The sequence below is a fragment of the Ochotona curzoniae genome, unplaced genomic scaffold (genome assembly GCF_017591425.1).
Source record: "Ochotona curzoniae isolate NIBS_2020 unplaced genomic scaffold, NIBS_Ocur_1.0 scaffold_4701, whole genome shotgun sequence".
NCBI classification, from domain to species: domain Eukaryota; kingdom Metazoa; phylum Chordata; class Mammalia; order Lagomorpha; family Ochotonidae; genus Ochotona; species Ochotona curzoniae.
In genome coordinates this window covers 43,883,732-43,905,939 of record NW_024467122.1, presented here as the reverse complement: position 1 = coordinate 43,905,939, position 22,208 = coordinate 43,883,732, and the positions used below count along the sequence as shown (strand labels likewise).

Sequence of the window (22,208 nt, the reverse complement as noted above, 5' to 3'; positions counted from 1 at the left end):
AATGCCTGTTAAGCAATCGTCTTAAAACTTCGCAGACACTTGTAAATCTGTCAGGAGAATTGTGGCCTATAAACAAGGCTTCATATAAAGAGGACTGCATTGTCAATTTGCTGGGAGTTAGGATTTCTGAAGATGTGTTTGAAAATAAAGTTGATGATTAGAAATATTTTGGAATGGGTAACAGAGCGATCAATGGTCTCACTTGTTGGATGCTGGTAGTGGCATTCATGAGAAGCCTCCAGACACTGACCTCAACTATTTCAAGTCAGACTCTCCTGGAAACCTGTAAACCTGTCACTGGTTCTATCTCTCTCCTGAGTTATGGCCCAGGGACAGTTTCTGGTCCAGCTGCCTGTGGAAGGCAGCATCCTGGGCCTATCAGATCAGAGAGGATGAGTTGGTGGTCTTGAAAAGCAGGTTCCCATATGGACACATGCAATGTGTGCACGCCTTAGGAAGGCTGTTCAGAGGAAAGCGAAAGTTCTGGCCAGGGCTTATGCTGGGGAAGAACAAGACAGCTGCAGTGAGGATAAACAGGAACCCCCAAGAGTGGCAAGAAATGATAGGTTCTGAAATGCCCATTAAGCTCTCTAACACCTTTAACCCTGAAGTTAATGAGCCTACGCAATAAAATTTAAAGGCGAAGGAAGCTCATCCAAGCTACCTCTTGCTACAACGGGGAGTCACAGGAGCTTGTCTGTGTGTATGAGATGAGTCAGGTACTTGCGGTTATGACTGAGCAAAGTGACCAGTCATTTCATTATTCCTAGTAGATGAGCCTCATTTCTATTTTTACTCAGTTTTATCTAGGAATATGTTATTGATTATAATGTAACTTTACAACAGATTTAAAGAAAGAAAAAAGTTATGGAAATTCATCAAAATGTTTCTGGAAAATTTGGAATTAAGAGATAAATTTATTTTGGTGGAATGAATTTTTATGAGGCCGTGAATAGTTCTTTTCATAGTACACTTTCTGAGGTTCTCTCTTACATTACATCTAGAAAACTCAGTCCCAGCTTAAAACTTTGATTTTGGGGCAGAAGACTGGGGATCTTGGGCAGGTACGATCTGGATCTGGACTGAAAAAAAGTCGTTTGTAATTCTCAAGGGTGCAGGGTTGCAAATATTCATTGGTTCTTTGTGGGGGAGCACAAGCTGGACAACGTTTTGCAAACATTTGTGATGCTGCAGAACAGCTGCACGGCAAACGCTCTACATTTCCCCTGTTGCTGTTCTCAACGCACAGTCAGGTTCCTGTTCCAGGCAGAAGAGCAAGCAGACACTAAGCAGGAAAAGTCCTCTTCCCTGAAAATGGGGCTAATACTGGCTCTTAAAACTTGTTTATAAACGACTTGATATTTCAGTGAGTTTATTTAAAATTAGCAGTTAACTCAGTGCCTGGGGTAAATATTTGCTGAATAAATAAACTGATTGAAAAGCCACATTGTCGTCTTCCTATTCTGCAAATCTCTCTCTGTGTGTGTGATACCCAGAAATTAGATGGTGTTTTAAAGGCCATCAAGGTGGTCTAGAGAAACAGTTTAAACATGCAGACAGGCTGGCTGTTCTACTGCACCAGCTAATACAGACGTTCCTGGGTGTTTCCCTCGTCCCGTGCGTGAGAACAATCGGGCAAGTGCCAGTGTCATCTGTGTTGACTTGGAATGTGTTGCCATGAACAATTCTCTGTCCAATAATTCCTTGAAAACTATACTGAGTTCTCAATTCATAGGATCAAAAGCCAACAGTCCTTAAATGGACAAAAGTATCTTGGATTGCAGCCTGCTGTATGTATGCTGCCCCATTCCACTCCTGGCAAGAAGCCTATGGACGGGATCCCGGTGTTGTATGCCTGTTTAGGTGAGGAGGATGAATAAAGTCATCCTGATAGTAGCCAGCTGAGCAGAGTCACAACTCAGGGTGCCACATTTCTGGGTCTTGTGCTATTCTGCTCCCTCCCCGCTGCCATTTACTGAGAAATTCTAGAAGATAATGTAAGGTGTGTTATAAAGTGATTTGTAAAGAGTACAGAGGCAGGCAAATGTAAGCTGCAAATCACCAAAGATCATCACAAGGACTCCTTCATTTTAAGCAGATAAACAAAAGGCATAACAAAAGATTCGGTTTTTAAGAGGCTTAGTAGAGAACTGAACCAGAGATATTATTTCCCAGGAAGGTCAGCCCTATTTCCAAGGATACTTGGGAAAGTAGTCCATTGCTCCAGTATACCTAACAGACACTCTGAAGCTAAAGAGAGAGAGAAAGAGAGAGAGAGAGAGAGAGAATCTGGAAGAGAAAAGGGCATTGGCAAAAAACACCAATCCCCTATGCTAAGACTAACAAACTCTCCCTCTAATTTCACTCATGTGCTTGCCTGACATGAAAAGAATCCATTTGTGGACTGCAAATCTTCCACAGAATTCAAGACACACAATTTACTTGAGCAGAAAAATATTTTGATATTCACAAAACCACCCACAAATCTATTTCTGTTAACAGAATGTTTTATAAGTTTATGATACCACAGCCTGAACACTGGCTTGGCAATTAGACTCTTCTCTGGGAATCCGGCCATTCTGTTCCTTGCTCAACTACACCGGACTCCAAAGGACAAAGCTCTAGACTCAAGTACCAAAATTATAATCATTTCAATTTTTTTTGAATCGGAAGTATCAAAGACTCTTAATGAGACTGTCAAATTGAAGCCACTGACCATTCCTTCAATCTGATGGCAATGGTTAAAAGCCTGAAGCCAAAGGCTGATGACTCTTCTGTTTGGGTAGACTCCCTACACGGAGAAGTTGTATTGTTTCCAAATCTCTGCATACAGTTGTTGTTCTTATTGTAGTCACACAACTGAAGTACTTGATGGTAAACTGCAGATACACGACTGTGGAAAAGAATTATTCCTACAAATTTAAGTGAAATACTATAGCACTTTTGTTCCATACAGACATAGAAGTTTAGTGGAGACTGGAGAGACACAGCAGCTGAACACCATGTGGTGTGCAGGATTGGATCTTGCATACAGATAGATGACAAGAATGGAAAAATCTGTGAAATTCAAATAAATACACACATTCAGTTGATAGAAATGTATCAACGGCAGCTTTTCAGCGATTACAATTTTTTACAACAATATCAGATGCTAAAGGGAAAAATTGGCAAAGGTTATGTGCGCACTCTCAACATTATCTTTGTAATTTTTCTGAAAATTAAGTTATTTTAAAACAATAATACAAAGATGTAGGCAAGACAACTTTAAAAGACTGAGAAAAATTACAATATCTGGTTAGAGTCTGCAGTGATATTTATGTGTCTCATTTACTCTACTTTAAAAATATAAAAAAACATAAATGAACAGAGAAGAGCCACAGGATTCTACTCAACAGGTTCATAATGCAAGAAAAGACATTATTCCTGCATCAGAAGACAGGCAAATGACACTATATTTTAGTCACTTTCAATTAAATGGTTAAGGGATAGAAGAATCATTTTCTGTGATAAAACTTCGGTCAACTTTTTTCCATTTACTGATCATATTGGACAAGAGTTCTATAAAGATTATTTCTAGATAGTATCAACACAAGAATTTTTCAGGCATGAATTAATTAAAGAGCAGATCCTTGAGGCATTCACAAAGAGAACTTTTGTGATCTAAGCGTGATGGAATTTTGACGTTGACTTTTACATCCTAAAAATGGTGAAAATTTCCAAGGTGTAAAGTTGTTCTAATTAACAAACACTAGAAGAAATTCAATAAGCTGTATTGAATAAATAGTACTGTAGGATATATCAAAACATCACCATAGTAACAATCTTTTAAATTGAGAGTTGGAAGTACCTTTTTTTTTAAAAAAAAAAAAAAGATTTATTTATTTTTATTGCAAAGTCAGATATACAGAAAAGAAGAGAGACAGAGAGGAAGATCTTCCGTCTTCACTCCTCTAGTGACTGCAACGACCAGTGCTGCACCGATCCGAAGTCAGGAGCCTGAAACTTCCTCCAAGTTTCCTACATGGTTGCAGAATCCAAAGGATTTGGGCTGTCCTCTACTGCTTTCCCAGGCCACAAGCAGGGAGCTGGATGGGAAGCTGGGTGGCTGGGATTAGAACTGGTGTCCATGTGCGCTCCCAGCGCGTTCAAGGCAAGGACTTTGGCTGCTAGGCAACCACACTGGGCCCAAGAGTTAGAAGGTTCCTTCAAAATTACCTAGCAAACCTTCCTTGTATTGACACAAACTTAGCACTCACAATATAGACTGTCTTTCAACAACTAGAAAAAGATAAAGAATCCACGAACTCTCCTAACCATCAATTTCTCCTTCCAATAGCTATAAAAATCTATTCTCCTAAAGCTACTTATGTTCATTGGACATTTCTGGTCATACAGAAGTAATCTAATTTCCCTCTACCAGAAAAGCTAGCAGTTATCCAGAAGTTAACTCATTTCTGCTATTTTTTTTATTGATCATCCATTCATTCACTTAGCAAACACTGACTGAACAAAAAGCCATAAGGCAGCTTCTGACTAGCACCAGTAGATACAAATATTAAGAAGTTCATGAGATACCTGCCTTACAAATACATATAAAGGCACTTGAAAAAAATAAGCAAGGATCAGCATTGTAGTGCAGAGGGTCAATTTACCTCTTGTAATGCCAGCATAACATACGGGCATCTGGGTGTGTTCTGACTGCTCTACTTCTAATTCAGCTCCTTTCTAACACACCTGAGAAAGTGTACCTTCTGCTTAGCAGAAGATGGCCCTGTTTCACAATGACCTGTATCCATTTAGGAAAAATCAGATGAAGTTCCTGGCTTCAAGTTCCTGCTACAGTCCTGAATATTGCAGTCATTTGGAGGAGTGAACCAATGGATGGAAGATATCTCTGTCTGTCTTTCCCTTTCTCATTCTAATTCTCCCTTTCAAACAAATAAAATAAATATTTTAGGAAAAATTGTGGAGGACAGTGGAAAAACCACCCTTGAATTAAAAAAAATGTTCTGTACCAAAGTAAACATTTTAAATTTCATTTCTCACAAAATTTTAAGTATCCTTTATACAGAAAAACAACAGGAATATTGAAATAGGGGGCTTATAATAGAGGTTGCATTCAAAGTGGCTGCTGAAGATTGGGCAGGCAGGGAAGGCTAAAGACGTGGGACTATGTGAGAGAAGGGCAATTAAGGCAGAAATTGTAGTTACTGCAGACTCTGACGCACACACAAATTCATTGGGTTGGAACACAAAGAAGGCCAGTGTAGCCGGAGTACAGCAGGCAGCAGGAGAGGAGGTTGAAGTTGTCAGTTCTTATACAACTTGGACAAGCATTGTTGGAATTTGGGCCTGGTAAATCTGAAACTATCAGTGGAGCAGAAATAACACTCTAATTTTATATGAGAATCTCAAGATGGAGGTTTGGGGAGGGCAGGGGCAACTCAAATATCTAAAAGGATTATACAGCTTGTGAAACAAGCATTTGAATTTAAGACTTCTGACTCAGACTTTTCCTTGATAGTTCTTATTACAGTATTTTGCTTTTGGCCAATGAGAAAAAAACAAACAAAATGAATTCTATTCACCATGCTGGCTTACAAAGTGAGGGCAGAAGTAGAGTACAAACTGAGGGGCGGAAGCCAGGAGAACATAACTCATCAATCCCACCTAGAGATGTCACGGCCGTGGCTTCAAAGGAAAGCGCAAACCTCTTTCATTAATTAAATGGATGAATCAAATTTCGGTTTCCATATCCTTTCTCTTTTCTGTATGACTTGTCTTTGAAGGCATTCCATTTGGAAATGTGTGACCTTTAGCACCATGCTGCACTTAATTGAATGCTTTGCATCAAAAGTCACCATGCTGAGCCACATTTTACACCCACTGCCTTTCTGAAATACTTATCCCCGTTCCTTAAGGTCTGTTTTGTTGAAATCATTTTACAAAAATAAATCATATCAAAGTTTTCTTTTAATTATTTCTAAAACTTTGCTTGCAAAACTAAATATTTTCAACACCATGGCAACATGGTCAGTACTCTGGCTAATGTATCCAGTCTCGCACCAGTGTTCAGACTTAATAAACTACTGCTGTGCAGGGATAGGCTACAAAGAGGAAAGGGATAATAAATCAGACGCCGTCAATAACCATTCAACTCATACCTTCTGGAGCTTCCTAAGAGGTGATCAATTCAACAGATTTGTCTTCATGGATCAACTTCCTTCTCCCTTAAGACATCAGCGTGCACTGAGCAAGTGTTATTACTGCCTGGCATGAGAACGAGTGTAAGTACAACTTGCGATACCTCCTGAAGTACTTCCTCAAACATCATCTGACAATCCCAGTATCAGAGAGGGTTGGACAGGAAAAGCATGATCGTCTTCATTTTTGTTCTTTCAGTTACTGTTCACAGAGCTTAACTGATTTTCAAAATTACATGCCTTATCACGTGATTTATAAGTGGCAGAACTCAACTTGAAACTCGTGTCTCCTAAGTCCCAGTCCAGTACTACTTTCAACACACCAGCCTCTGCTACAGATAATTAATTAAGCTGTCACGTAAAAAAAAAAAAAAAAGAAAGCTTTGGTTTATTGTTATTTGGTGTGGAACTTTTAGTATAGAGATCAAAATTCTACATGCATAAGTTAAAGAATCCATCAATTTTTCTAATTCCTCCACAACAGAGGCAGCCACTTTTACCCCCATGTTACCTGAGTATTTTGATACTTGGCTGCATGTACCTAACAAGCTTCTATTGGTACCTTTCTGAGTTATCTCTAAGAACTCCGACATGGCTCTGCTTCATCCACTTCTTCCTCTGCACTTTTGACACTCCAGTAAATCATCACCACCAATTGGATAACCCAGAATTCAGTGCTGACATTATTATGATATTGTAAAAATAACTCCTAGCCCAGGCTGATCAACTGATTGCTTTAACTGCATATTCATTCTAAGGTAGAATATTCATTCTACCTTCCTTCATGCTGACCCCAGAATTGTGTCTGTTCTAGCTTCCTTTTCTTTCAATGAGCTTACTATTAATGATAAACTCAAAACTTACTGTTTATTGAATACATTTTATCAAATCATTCCGACATTAGATGTGTGAATTATATTATATATTCTTTAAGAATCTTCTCTGATTCATTTGACCTAATCTGAAATGCTTTTAAGCAGAACTGTCCTCCAGAGCTATTTTTGAATCCTAGAAACACCTTTTGCATCCCTTCTCCATTAGGTTTGCTGCCATCTATGTCTACATTTTCAATGATAAAAGCACGTTTCACAGTACAACCTGAAGATGTTGGTATGGGATATGATTTTTGAGAACTCACATGCCTTAGTCTGCCTGTATATTTGGCTGATCATTCAGAGCATGTAAGATGAAGGCTTGAGAATAATTTACTGAGAATGTGGACCAAGGGCATCTTCTACTGACAAATTTGATGCCATTCGACATTCTGATTCTGTACATAAAATCCACTGTCAAGACTCACCCATCCTACCCACTCTTTCCAGGAGTGTGTAAGCTTTTCTTTCTGTTCTGGAACATTTTGAAATGCTGTAATAATGATACATATATTTATTTACTCCTCCACATAAGGATTTTACTCATCCACATAAGGATCTGTTTGGGCCTTTTAAATTAGACTCTCCTTCATTTTTAATTTTTTGAATGTTTTCATTCATTTACTTATGCATAAGTTTTTTATTTAGGTGTGAATTAATATGTATATATGTGTGAATCTGTGGTGTGTATTCTTACCTCTCTCTGGGGTTATAATTCACTTTTGGTTTTGTTTGACTAGTTCATTTACCACTTATCTGTTTACTGTGTCTCACAAATCTTGTGGTTCTCTCTGCTCGTCTGAGTTATGCTCTTAAAAAGCTCTTTACCATTGTTTTGAGAATTTTCAAGAGGTACTAAGATCCTAGACGAGTGTTCGACCCTACATGAGTATTTGTTCAACCATCTATTCTCCATAGAGCCACACTGTTATCTCCCTCCTCCTCTGCCAGTCAGGGAATACTTCTACTATAATGGGGAGATTGGCATTTATTTTGCACAGCCAGGGCTCATCCTAGTTAAGACGACTGAGAACACTTCTGTTGTATAAGCTGAAAAGTTATTTATTCTTGTCTACAGCAAAACTCTACTATATGTAATTTCCATTAGTTTCAATAAATGAACTAGAGATAGCAAAGAAATTAAGACAAGGCAGGTTGTCAGGCTCTCTATTGTTAGTCTACCAGCCACATCAGACTATTCCTCTTACCTTTTGGGTCTTGAGAGGACAAAACATAGGCTAGCCTATGTTAGAGTCAGAGAGTCCAAGAACCCAAAAAGTCTAATAGGAGGCAGGAAGTAGGCGGTTACAGACTACAAGGGTAGACCACTTGAATAGCAAGAGCTAAAGGTAAGAAGCAGCCTGGATTCAATTCAATTATTATAATTGTTCTAGAAAATAACCAGAGATCAAAGTGGGGCTTATTTTTCAATTTTCATCATTCTAGATAACATGATTAGTGTTCTGGCGTGGGCCTATGAGCGGAAGAAAAAAGCCTGGCACAGTGGAATGAGCCCAAGCCTGGTAACCACACAAGCCTGCTGGAAACCTCAGCTTTTTCAGTCATAGCAAATCTGCCTAACCTTCTTAGTGTTACAATGCAGGTAATAATGGTAACTCTGAAATAGTTTTAAGAAATGAAAATGATGTGAACAGATTTATTGGTAGTTAGTAAGTGCTTATTAAAAGGTAAGAGTGGCCATTAGTCATCGTGGAAATGGGCACACACCACACTCTAGAACATATTTATAGACCCTGCGTCCATTGTTTACACTTGCCAATGTATGATCACACAAAGTGGACCAACTTTTAGCTGGCTTTATTATGCTTTTAAATTCTCTACAGACACGTCAGATAAATAGTATATGAAGGTAAATTTGAATGAGATAAACAAGGATTCTTTTTTTAGCATAAATGTGTGCCCCATGCAATTCTTGAGCCATATTTACATACTTTAAACATCCCTCATCTATCTAAAATTTAAAATTTACTGGCCCTTGTGTATTTTATTTAACAGGTTTGGCAACCCTCATGGTAAGGAACAACCACTACAAATTTCCTTTAAAGGGTTTCCTTTGTTTCCTAAGATAATATCAAAGGAAATGGCTTTTTTAAAAAACAAATTGTTTTGTGCTAACAATGTCAAAGGCCCTACTTCCATCATCAGGGTGGACAGAAACACTGATTCCTAACAGCAGGGGAGAGCTGCATTGACTCTAGGTACGTCACACTCAGTGAGAACACTGACAGCTGCACTGGCTCTAGGAAAGCCAAACTCACAGAAAAGACAGGGACAGGGCAAACCTACAATATAGAACTGGGCCAGGAAGCAGGGCCAAAGGAATCCTTCCCACTTCCTGCAATGAACTTGGAACATTCAGGAACAGAATGACAACGCCAACTATTAGCCTCTCCTTACTTCCTGCAGTCAATTCTTAATAACTGAAATGATAGGAAGAGGAAATCATACCACCCATGAACCCAAATAAGCAAAACTGGTAAGGGCAAACCCAAGAACTAACTGACACAAAGCCTTGTTTCTCCTGGGGATGTCCCTGCCCTCACTGTGTCCCTGAGTTGCCAGTGCTGCCAAAAGCAGCCTGTATTTCCAATGTTAACAGTGACCAAAGTTGCCAACTTCACCTTGTTCTCAGTCAGCTTTCAGTATCACACATCTCAGTCAGCCATCGAGATACTGAATGTAATTAAACCAAATGAGTTAAAGGGCAAACAAGGTGATTGTTGGTACTCGCAGAACATAAAATAGCTAGTTTATTGTTGGTCCTGTCATTGTAAACAGGAATGCTTTTCCAATATATAAACAGTTCAGCTGACTCACAGATACATTTAAAAATACATATTATGAAAAAAAACACTGCATGAATTAAAAAACAGATATACAAAAATACATCTATGTTTTAATTCCATTTTCCACAAATTTTTTGAAGTATCCTCATAGTACTGGTCTTTTAAGATTATGTCTGAACCTTAACTTTAGCAACGTACCTTATCTATAATTGAGAGTAGATTATGATCCATGTTTTTTAAAAAAATTATTTATTTGAGGAGTAGCAAGACACACAGAGAGAAAAGTATGAAAGGTATTCCATCCGCTAGTCCATTCCTTAAATGACCGTAACAACAGGGTTGGGTCAGAAGGAAGTCAGGGTATTCATCCAGGTCTCCCGTGTGGGTACAGGAGCCCAAGCAAGCGGTGTCATCCTGAGAAAGTTGTGTCATCCCAGATACATTAACAGGAAGCTAAATTGGAAGAGGAGCAGCCAGGGGCCAAGTCGGTGCCCATATGGCAAGCTGGTGCTTTAGGAGGTGGCTTAACCTGTTATGTCACAGCACCTGCCCTTACTAATATTTTAAACTTGGTTTTAGTTTTAAAAAAAGTACATCCCCCCCCCCAAAAAAAAAAATCTTTCTACCACACCAGTTTTTTTCCTACCCCATGATATGCTGTGAGTGCAGTGACACAAACATCATTTAATTTTCTTTGGAAAGAGGTGTAGCTAACTGCAAGAATTCAATGTTTCATCTTCATTTGGAAAACACATTGGCTAGTTAGCTTAGTTTGTCAATAGGAAAGAAACCTCACTTTCTTGTGAACTGTTAGTTTTATTATGAACTTACATTCTCTTTCAATTTACATTCAGATAAACCTGACTACTCTTAGATGCAACATAAATTCATTTGGGAGGTTCTAGGCTAGTCCTATCATTCCATGAAGAACATGGGGATTGAAAATGCCAAGAAATGTGATAGACAAACTTTAGTATTAAGCTAGTCTAGAAACACTATTAATTACACTCAGAATGAACGTTTTAACATTTAGTGAATGCCTGAGCTATGCATTTTACACAGCATTTCATGGAAGGACGGTGTAAAAGAGTTAAAATTCTAGAGTAAATATTTATAGGGTAAACCTTTATAGAGCAATAAAATATATGAAAAAATCACTCTGTCCTTTATAGAACTGTATATGTGCATCCCCAAATTTCTACACTGTACCTAAGAAAGAACAAGGTCAGATGCAAAACTTCAACTATTCAGAGAAAAAGACATCATAACTGCTTCAAAGAGCACATATACAAGCCAACATTCTCAAAAAAGTTTGAATATCTCACACTGAGAATTATCTACTATTACTTGTATTTTCCTAGTTTATATATGTAAGGTCAACAATGCATCATTTTCAAATAAATACTTGGTGTACAGCTAACTCATTAGGTAGTTGAACTTTAACAACAGAGGATACTAAACTTGCTGACAATGTTCTATATTTATTTTTATTCTCAGATAGGTTTCTCTATAACATAATAGCTTTCAAACACCTACCTGGAGAGTTTCTATCTTTTTTTTCTGATGAAACAGTCATATAGTTTTCCTATCTTCACAGCCAGAATGAATTTTTTTTTAACTAAAATATTATCACAGAATTATGTCAAACAAGTGTGTATAAGGGGTACACTATAGCAAGGTAATTTCAAATAACAATAGTGTTACTTATTTTCATTTTCAAGCATCAAGAGCTCAGATATTTGACTCATTCTATTTGTTTATATGAATAACAAATTAGACAAGGACAGTGCAGCCAAGGGAGTATCAAGAGAAATATTTAAGAGCAAAGGCTATAAATGTTCATCTTAACTCTTCCAATGAAGGGATTCAGGAATGATTACTTAGCCAACAGCTATTACCTAAAAAATATCATGTTATGGTGCCAGTATTGTAGCACAGTGGGCTTACACGTGTAATGTCAGTAACACATATCAGAATGCTGATTAGAGACCTGGCTGCTCGTATTCAGGTTTCCTGCCAATATACTTGAGGAGCCAGTGGATGATGGCTCAAGTAACTGGGGCTTGGCCACCCAGAAGAGAGACTAACATGGAGTTACTGACTCCAGGTTTCAGCTTGCCCAGACCTAACTGTTGTGGGAATCTGGGAGTAAACCAGTGGAATAGAAGGGGTGTGTGTGTGTGTGTGTGGGTTTGTGTCTTTCTCTTTCTCTGTAACTCTGCCTTTCAAGTAAGTAACTTTTGTAGAAAATTTTATAGTATCAATATTCACTCTTGAGGAACTTTTCAGAGTGTACTGTAAAGCATTTCTAAGTATTTAATGAAAGTAAATAATAAGAGAAACCAATGTTCCATGTTTTAAGTTGGAAATACTTTTTTAGGCAAAGTTAACATTTTTTTTTTAATTTACAAGATTTCTCAGAGCTTTTTTTTTTTTAAAAGAGGATTTATTTATTTTTATTGGAAAGGCAGACATACAGAGGAGGAGAGACAGAGAGGAAGATCTTCTTTCCAATGGTTCACTCCCCAAGCGGTTGCAACAGCCCGAGCTGAGCCAGTCCAAAGCCAGGAGCTTCTTCCGGGTCTCCAACATGGGTGCAGAGTCCCTAAGCTTTGGGCTGTTCCCAGCTGCATTCCCAGGCCACAGGCAGGGAGCTGGATGGGAAGTGGAGCTTCCAGGATTAGAACCGGCAGCTGTATGGGATGCTGGCACATTCAAGGCGAGGACTTGAACTGCTACACTATTGTGCCAGGCCCTTTCAGAGCTTTTAATAAGCTCAAGTACATTGTGAATCCCTATGGTAAGATGTACATTATTGTAAAGCATTTCCAGATCTACTGGACCATACATTCATCTGTGGAAAGCATCGATTCATATTTCATGCAATACTGGTAGTGACCACTACTTGGGAAATTCTCTATGGTCTCAGCAATGCTTTGTAGGGTTGTACGAAGCCCATTTGCACCATTTAGGATAATAACCCCAACTTAACATTGGCAATGTCCTTTTTGCCATATAAAGTAACAGAGATTATAGAAATCAGGGTTTGGATACCTTTGGGGGGGTCATTATTCTGCCTATCATATATGAACTGGTAAGAATACAAAAAGAGTTTGAGGCAGCAAACAAAACCAAGGAGTGAAAAAGAAGCTATTATAGTTATATGTGGTTCCCCAACTCTTCCAGATGATGTCATGGTATCAGGGAAATCAAAATTATTGATTGAGGGGTATAGGACAGGAAACAAAACATAGACTATGCTCCCAAACACCAAAACTTTGACTTTAGGAGATGCTTAGCCTAGCGATTTAGACACACACACATCAGGGCATCTGGGTTTGTCTCCCAGATCTGCTTCCTGAGTCCAGCTTCCCACACGAATACAGGCTTTTAGACCATGGTGTGCATGACTGCTCAAGTAACCAGGTCTTTGCTACCCATGTGGAAGACTTAATCGGGTTACTGGCTCCTGGGTTTGGCCATGGCCTACCACTGGCTATTGAGGGCATTTGGGTCAGTGAACCACTGGGTGGAGACTCACGTTGGTAGGTACACCCTTTTTTCTGCTACCTCAAAAAATATAAAAACTTTTTAATTATTAAAAATTTTAACTTTACAACTTGGGAAAGGAATCAGAACTTTAGTCCCCTTTTCTTGTGCGAAAGTAAAAATATTAGCTTTGTGAGAGTACTGTAAGGATTACAACACACATTTTATATAAAACAACTGATAGATAACAATCACACTACAGATCCATAGTTGATGCGATTATCCATAATTTGGTATATTTACCAGTGTAAAAACACTATTGCAAGTTCTCATCTCTCTCTGAAAGACACTTTTTTGACAACCTCTACTTCCACCAGTGACATTTATGTGACCATCAACCATCGGTTAATTCACATCCTATTAAGGTGTGGCTAAAGCAACTCAAAGTGTTTTCTAGGCTAAAGGGTCATTCCTGCCTGGAAAAATGGGGCCCGATACTTCTTGAAATTTGCTAATCACATCTGGTTTAGCTTTAGACATTTTCTGGGATTTTGCCAGCAGCCACGACATTTTAATGGCTACAATAAACCTCAAAGCCTCATCAAATCTTTGCTGTATGTGTGAAAATTATGTCCTCTTCAATTAAACATTCAATCTCAGCTCACACCAAGGACTTATGGAAAAGGAGGTGAAACCTGAATGAGAACGAGAGATGAAACGGACCGCCACCATTCTAGTCATCTTGCCAGATGGTACTTAGAAGAAAAAGAAATTCATTAGAGAACCCATGGTTTGTATTTTCTTTAAATATTTACTGGGTACCTTTCATGTGTGAGAAACACTGGCATCTCTAAAGATTAGCAGGGCATTTTTGTTTAAATATTCAATGTGTGTGGGGTGGGGTGGGGGAGTCATTTCCTCATCTGCCTTGCGGGACTTCTTGGCTTCTGGGAAAGCTCGGTACAGACAACAAAAGCACCTGAGACCATGTTCAGTTTTCCTGCTGAAAACTCCTAAAGCAGTGACAGATAGTTCAGAAGCTGTTGCATTTTGTTCAACTAGGCCAGTGTTAGCTGAGCACTGAGAGGTTTGAACTTTGGGAGCCTCCTTAGACAAAATGAGGTGTGCTGAAGTGAGGAGCTCTGGGGGAACCCCTGCCTCTCTCTCCACCCCCCTTAGGACTCGCACTTCTGGTCCCCCTGCTATTTATCTTCTGACTCCTCATGTCAAGGGAGGTAAGCCCTGGAAGGAAAAGAAGAAAAGATCAAACAGAGATCAGGTTTCTGTTCAAGCGACTACAAGAAAGGTCAGGCTAAGGGGCTGGAAGGCAAGAAGGATGAGCATTCAGGGACAGACCAGAGAGGAGACAAACTCCTCCACTGCTGACACTCACTACCACAGGGAGGACTGGTCTGAGCCTGACCCTGTCATTGGAGAGGGATTGAGCAAACTGCCATAAGATGGCTTCACTCTGCGTTATTACGGCGCAAAGCAAACTGGTCATCTCAAATGAGGATAAAACTGGTCGGTCTTCTAGCAGTGGGACAGAGAGAGAATCACCACAAGTTCACATATCACATTCCCTGAACAAAGTATCCATTTGGCTAAATTCACTCTTTAAACCACATCAACAGCAGAAAAGAAACACACATGTTCCTTTAAAGATAATTTACAAGGTAAAAATATTCAGTTGTAACCACTATCCTTATTTAAGCAGGTTTTATGCCCAAAGTAAAAATAAATGGCGCTCTCTGCCACTGAGAGCAGATCTTTCCCACTTAATGTGCATTTCCAAGCTGTTCTCTGTCTAAGACTTAGTTTTTGAGTACTCTTTCACAATAAACATTTTTAAAATGTTTATCTTATGTCTTGGTGTAAAAATATTCCTGGTTGAAGTTCTTCATTTCCTCAAGCTCCCCCTTTGGCACTTGGGGCTCCATTTCCACAGGAACATGCTCCCTAAGTCCTCCACGGGGCTCTTCAATGGGAGTTATACAAGCTCCAAGGCAAGTATTTATAGCTTGGACAAGGACATGTCTCCTCAGTGAAAACACAAGACTCTAGAAATGCCAAAGGAAAATTCCTGCCCAAGTAAGACATGGTTTCACCTCCTGTAAAAGCCAAAAAGGAGCTTTCAGTATTTTGCTTTCAATGATTAAAAATGCAAATGCAACTGAAGTAGAATGTTTACAGTGGGCCTTACCATCATCACTAGACTCACATACACAAACCATACATAAGGGCATGTATGTGGGCATGGGGGTACACACGTTGTATGTATAAAGTAGTACAGAAAGCTAGCTAATAAAACATCTGAGTCCCAAATGGATAGAACCAATTAGAATGCAGTACATCTGTCTCTTAACGTCTGTGAACATGAGCTCTCCAGACATAACTTTTCTCCCCTGTATACTGGGGGTTAATATATTTTCTGCTTACTAGGGTTACTATAAGAATTATATGAGGATAGGTATTGTGGCACAGTGAGTTAAGCCACCAATTGGGACACAGGCATGCCCTATTTAGAGTTTGAGTCGCAGTACTGGCTATTCCACATTCAATCCAGTACCCCCCAGTGCATCTGGAAAGCAGCGTATGATGAGTCAAGTGCTTGAGTCCACATCATTCATTGTGAGAAACTCACAAGGGAAATGTGACCGGAGATCACGGCTCCCAACTCCAGCTGATGAGACCACTGGAGAGTGAACCAGCAAAAGGAAAATCTCTGTCTTTTTCTTTTTGTGCCATTCTTTCAAACAAATAATCTTCAAAAAAAAGGATTATAGGAGAGAACAGTAAGTTTCTAATAAATGATGGTTATTTATTATTAAAGCAGTGACTATTAAACACTAGAAAACGTAAATGGTAAAATATATTGATATGATAAACCAACGATGAGCAGCAATAACAGAGAGGGCCACCTTAAGTCAATGCTTTCACACAGGGCAGAGATACAGCAAGCTTCTTGAGGGCTGCTGTGTCCCATAACGGAACTCTGCACAAGTTCCCCTTTGTGAGTCAGGAGTAAATAATTCTCTTAAAGCATTTTACAAAGTAATCTCAGTTATTATCATAATAGCAGAATAGTTTCTATTACCTTCTAGTTGTCTCTTTAATTTTCTCAAATCTTTTATGAGGTCTTCAAACTTGACTTGGGAAGCTAGAAAAAAATCTTGTGGTTCAGGCAGAGGGAAAACGCTCTTTTCCGTTCCAGCTTCCTAAAAGATATGACAAACCAATGTACATCAGACTTTCCAATCATTGCTTTCAGTCAAAATTTCAAAAATCAATTAGTGAGAGAAAAATAGTTTTTATTGGATGTTTGGTTAAGAATCACAGCACTGCTTCTCTGTATCCCCAAGTTTGGACTTGGTTCCTTTGAAATACTTCTGTGTCTTTCACACCTCTTGGTATTGAGAGTGGCATTGACTTTGCTTCATGAAACAAAAGAAAAACTGTCAAGCACATCCTGATCTTGGATACTTCACTCCCATAGAAAAAGATAAACAGGGAACACATAAAGACGCTTGAAATTTAAAGTCCCTGTTTGAGTTACACCTGCTAGCAATTAGATAACTCATCTTTGGGGCTATGCCAATAGGCGTGTATTGGAGGTTCTGGATAAGAAGGTACCATAGTGAAAGGAAAAATAGCCTTTATCTGTTTTTGTTTTGTTTTGTTTTGGTTTTTTTTTTTTACAGCTAAATGTTCGTGTGTGCGCGCGCGCGCGTGTGTGTGTGTGTGTGTGTGTGTGTGTGTGGTGTGAGTGAGTGAGAGAGAGAGACATCAAATTCTTCCTACAATTGTAACCCTTTGCTAGGCTCATCTTAAGAGATATTTTCTAAGAGCATGATTGGGTATGGTTTTGACAAACTCCACAGCTATACCTAATGGAGGATCTATGCTGAGAAACATTTTAAGTGACAAAATCTTCAGGAACACTGAAATATAAGCTGAACCTCAGCTATCTTCCCGCTTAGCCTGCTTTCTCTCTGTGTTGTTTAATGTAAGCTTTGCATCTTGCATATCTTAGGCAGTCTTCAGTTATTCCTCTTTCCACACGGGCTGCTTGGCCCGCTTTCCTTGACATTCCATCTTCCCTTACTGCCATTAGGACTCATTCCAAACTCTGAACTGCTTTACAAGGCACTTTATAATCTGGCCTCCATCTTCGTCTCCAGCCGCATTTCTACTTTCCCCTATCGCCAACTCCCGCCCCCAAATCTTCATGAAGTGACAGGACATGCCACGGTGCTCTGCCTCTAGGGTTTTACCTAGAGAGCTTTCTCTTTACAACCTTTCCAAAGGCTTCCCTCCTAGTTTCTTGTTCACATTCATTCTCCTCGTCCACTTTTAATTTACTGCAGTTTCAGAATCTCCCAGGGGAGCCTCTACATTTTCCCACCAGATTATAAACATCACAAAGGAAGAAACTGTGTCTTGTTCCCAGCATCACCATATCAACAAACTGGGTGGGCACTGGTACCGAGAGCCTGTACAGTAACAGTGTTCTGGGGTGTTTAGGCCCTTAGCACAAGACATCTCATTGATCCTATTTTTTTTAATGTTTCAGGGATTCCCTGGATTCTTCCATTTCTATTAAGACCTAAAGTTTTAACATTTAAAAAATATTTACTAATTATTTGAAAGGTAGGGTTACAAAGAGAGAAAGGGAGAGACACAAAGAGTGAGAGAGATATCTTCCATCCTCTGATTTACTCCCCAAATGACCATAACAAGCCATCTGAGCCAATTCAAAGGCAAGAACTTCTTCTAGGTCTCCCACGTGAGCATACGGCCCCAAGCACTTGGGGTCGTCTTCCACTGCTTTCCCAGGCACATTAGCAGGGAGCTGGGTTAGAAGTGGAGCAGCTGGGACTCGTACCAGTACCTAATGGGGTCCTAGCACCTGAGACAGCAACTTTACCTGCTACGTCACAGCACTGGGCCCCAGTTTTAACTCTGAATGTTAGGAGAGCATGGCTTTCTTCATTTTATCAGAACACAGCGTACCAACATTTTTTTCCCATCTTCCTTTACTTATTTTACTACTTCACAAACAATGGCAGCAGCACTCAAGATGAATTCCAAGATGGAACAATATCTAAGAGGCTTGCCACAAAGCTCCATGATAATCTACACTGGATGGGAAAAAAAAAAATCTCCTTCTGGTTTCCAGAATGTTTTATCAAACTTAGCCCTGGTTTCAAAAAAAAATTTTTTTTTTCTTTCCAAGCTAGAAAAAGAGAAAATGAAGCTGAGTGAGAGGTCTGGTAGCAATTCTTGTGAAAGCTGTTCAGTTAGAGTTCAAAAGACCTGACTCTATGTGATTTCTTGAAACTCTGCAGACATGGACTTGTACCCAAAAAGCAGGCATGAGTAGAAGCAAGCCTGGAGCAGGAGTCACCTTTCTTCAGCTAATTGCTCATTGCCACTGACCACAAAAATCATCACTTATGCTGTCTGGGGGAAGGGATGGTGTCATAAATCACAGAATCCTACACTCTTGCTGAGTGAAATGCATTTTGCACCGTGAAAGCCAGGAGAGCGCGACACAAATGTAGAATCCTTAAGTTTTTCTTATGCTGGATCATCCCGTGTTTGAAAACTATCCTAAGACTGTCCTCTGTGATGCTGACTCCATTGGGTTTATCTCTCCTTTAGGAGATTCATGTTTCATAGGCAGATTTAAGACTTCTAGTAGAAGCAATGTATTTTGCTTGATAAAGACAAATACTACCAGGTAAATCTACCCATGTCAACTATGTCAGATGCTTTCACACAGTTCTTCCGCTGTACTGGTACCTACTCTCAGAACTAGGACATACACATCTGAGCTTGCCACTGCCTCCTTCAAAGCACTCAGTGTGCTTACTTCCTTCCTCCAGATGGCAGCACAGCTCACCTTCTCACAGTATGGATTTTCATATAATGTCCATGTCAGCAAATATTGAGTATTTATCAGATACATTATAGACACTAAATAAAATTAGAACTCTTGGAGTTCAAATAGCAATGCCAAGATGATAGGTGATTGCCCTGTGTATCTATAGCACAGGCAGTGTATAATGCATCACAGAGATTCAAATAGAATATTCCCATGTTTGACAAATGAGAACTTCAAAGCTTTCCTTCAAAGCCAAGAATGTAAGCAAAGGGTCACACAAGATTGGCATGGCTTTTGAGTATATTCATTTCCACTTTTCACAGGAAATATATGTTCAATATGTTTGGTAATTGAAAAAAAAAAGAAAAAGAAAAAGAATATTATAATTCTAACACCCAGAAACACACATTTTAGTATGTAGCTTTCTGGGTTTTTCCTTCATATTGATGCTCACCTGCTTGAGATGACACATTGTGTTACACACACTGAAATACTATTTAACAGTAAAAAGGAAGAAGGGAGAAATTTTATCACATGCCATATATGGCTCAAATCTGAAGCTATTATGCTGAGAATCATCTGGTCACAGAGGTACAAGCATTGCATAATTCTACTTAGGAATATCTAAAACAGTCCGACTTGTAGAAAGTGGAACATTGGTTATAAAGGGGGAGGGGAAAGGGACTGGACGTTGGTGTTCAATGGAGGATGAAAGAGCTGTAGAGATCTGCTGTGCAGCACTGCGCACGGAGCCAACAATACTGCCTCTAAAGGCTATACGAGTTACAAACCACCCAATCCCAGGAATTGGAAACGTTATTTTAAATGTTACTTGTACAAATAATTATCAGTTTGATCAGAATTTTAAAACAGAGTGGATAGTGTCTTATAAAGCTATAACCATGAAAAGTCCGCAGTTATAGAACAACAGATTTCAAACTTCAAGAAAATGGAAAGGAAATCTCAGAAATAGACCTACATAAATTTGTGTTAATGGGACAGAAAGTAATTATGGAATAATATGTTTAAAAACCTAATAAGGTAGGAAATAGAAACGGACATAGGTAAATATGAAGTAATGGGATATAGAAAAAAATTTAAGAAACTGGGAAGAAGAAAAAATCGAATTCTAATTTCCCCATGATACCAGAGACCAAAGTAAACTTCTAGAGAAGAAAATATTTAAAAACAAACAAAACATGACATCACAAAACTCGGTAAGGAGATACAGGTAAACAGTGTTCTGATGCTGAGGTAGCAAAGCTCTTTCAAAGCATTCAAGCGGAGACAAAAACACAAAGGGAGAGAATAGCCATGAAAGCATGAAAATAAAAAATTTTAATTCCTAAATAAACATCTTCAAAAACATTTCTGAGAAGATTTATTTATATATATATTTTTTTGTTGGAAAGTCAGATATACAGAGAGGAAGATACACAGAGAGGAAGGTTTTCCATCTACTAATTCACTCTTCAAGTGACCACAACAGCCAGAACTGAACTGATCTGATGCCAAGAGCCTAGAGCTTTTTCCAGGTTTCCCACGCAGGTGCAGGGTCCCAAGGCTCTGGGCCGTCCTCGACTGCTTTCCCAGGCAACAAGCAGGGAGCTGGATGGGAAGCAGGACCACTGGGATTAGAACTGGAGCCCATATGGGATCATGTCCTGTGCAAGACGAGGACTTTAACCACTAGGCTACTGCACAGGGCCCAAACATTTATGATCTTAAAAATTACAGTGTGAGTGGGGAGAAGCAATGGGGAGGGTGGAAGGGAAATCCTGACCCTATGGAACTATATCATAAAAAATAAAAATTCAATAAATTTTTTAATTACTTGGGATGTAATGTTTAGCCCAGTGACTAGCATGCTGATTAATATATTCACATTGGAAGTTGGAATATCTGAGATTAATACTCAGCTTCAATTCCTGACTCCAGTTTCCCACTTACATTGAGCCTGGGAGGCAGGGAGCAACACACTAAGTGACTGAACCCCTGCTATCTCTGTGGGAGAACTGGATTGAGTTCCTGGCTTCTATCTGTGGCCTCCTCCAGTTCAGGATGTTGAGAGCATTTGGGGAGTTAAACATGAATAGGAGCTCTCTTTATCCATCTGTCACTTTCTGTTTCTCAAATAAGTAATGACAAGATCATGGCTTAAAGAAAGCCAACGTCCAGCAGCCAACGTTGCGGTCCAGCAGTTATGCCACCACTCGAGGCACTTACATCCCACATCTGTGTGTGGACCCACCTCTCTACTAATAAGGCTTGGAAGCAATAGAACAGGGCCCAAGCACTTGATTTCCTACCAGCCACATGGAAGATCACCACGGAGATCTTGGCTTTAGACAGCCCAACTGTGGTTATTAAGTCCACAACAGGAGTGAAACCATAGGTGGAAAATCTCTCTCTACATTTCAAACAAGCAGATTTTTTAAAAAGCCAGCTTCTACATAACTTATGATGGAAAATACATACCACGAAAGAGATAATGACCTCTTCAGAATCAACAAGGAAAAGATAACTTGTTCTCTTTCATTTAAAAGATGGCCAGATATTGTAGGCAATTTACAAAAAAACAAACAGAAGATACATAACTTGTAATACTGTAAATCTCTCTCTCAGGTCTATCAGGTATAAATGGTTGGGTTTAAACTGATGTTTCTGCTTAAGGGCTCTATATCAAAAGGGTTCTAATCTAGTCTACCCTCTATTCACTACATACTCTATAAAGGGCATCTTTATAAGAAACATTTTCACATAAAGATGCCACGTGATTGTCCAGTTGCTTGTCCATGAAGCTGTGCAATGCATCTATGCTGCAATCAACAGGGACACAAGTACTTCCTTGAGATCTGGTTTTCATTCTTTTTGATAAACACACAAAATTGGGATTGCTCGATCATATAATGATTTATCTCTACTTTTCCAGAAGAACCTTTATGTTGTT

At 39.2% G+C, this 22,208-nt stretch overlaps 1 protein-coding gene across 3 annotated transcripts in view; it reads right to left on the bottom strand.

Annotated features, from left to right (window-relative positions):
* FMN1 (formin 1) overlaps positions 1 to 22,208 on the bottom strand; it is a 360,709-nt gene that overhangs the window by 93,093 nt on the left and 245,408 nt on the right. For all 3 annotated transcript variants that reach the window (XM_040969588.1, XM_040969589.1, XM_040969591.1), the window contains one exon: positions 16,469 to 16,589. In XM_040969588.1, coding sequence (XP_040825522.1) covers positions 16,469 to 16,589 — 121 coding nt within the window. The remainder of the gene's footprint in view (positions 1 to 16,468; positions 16,590 to 22,208) is intronic.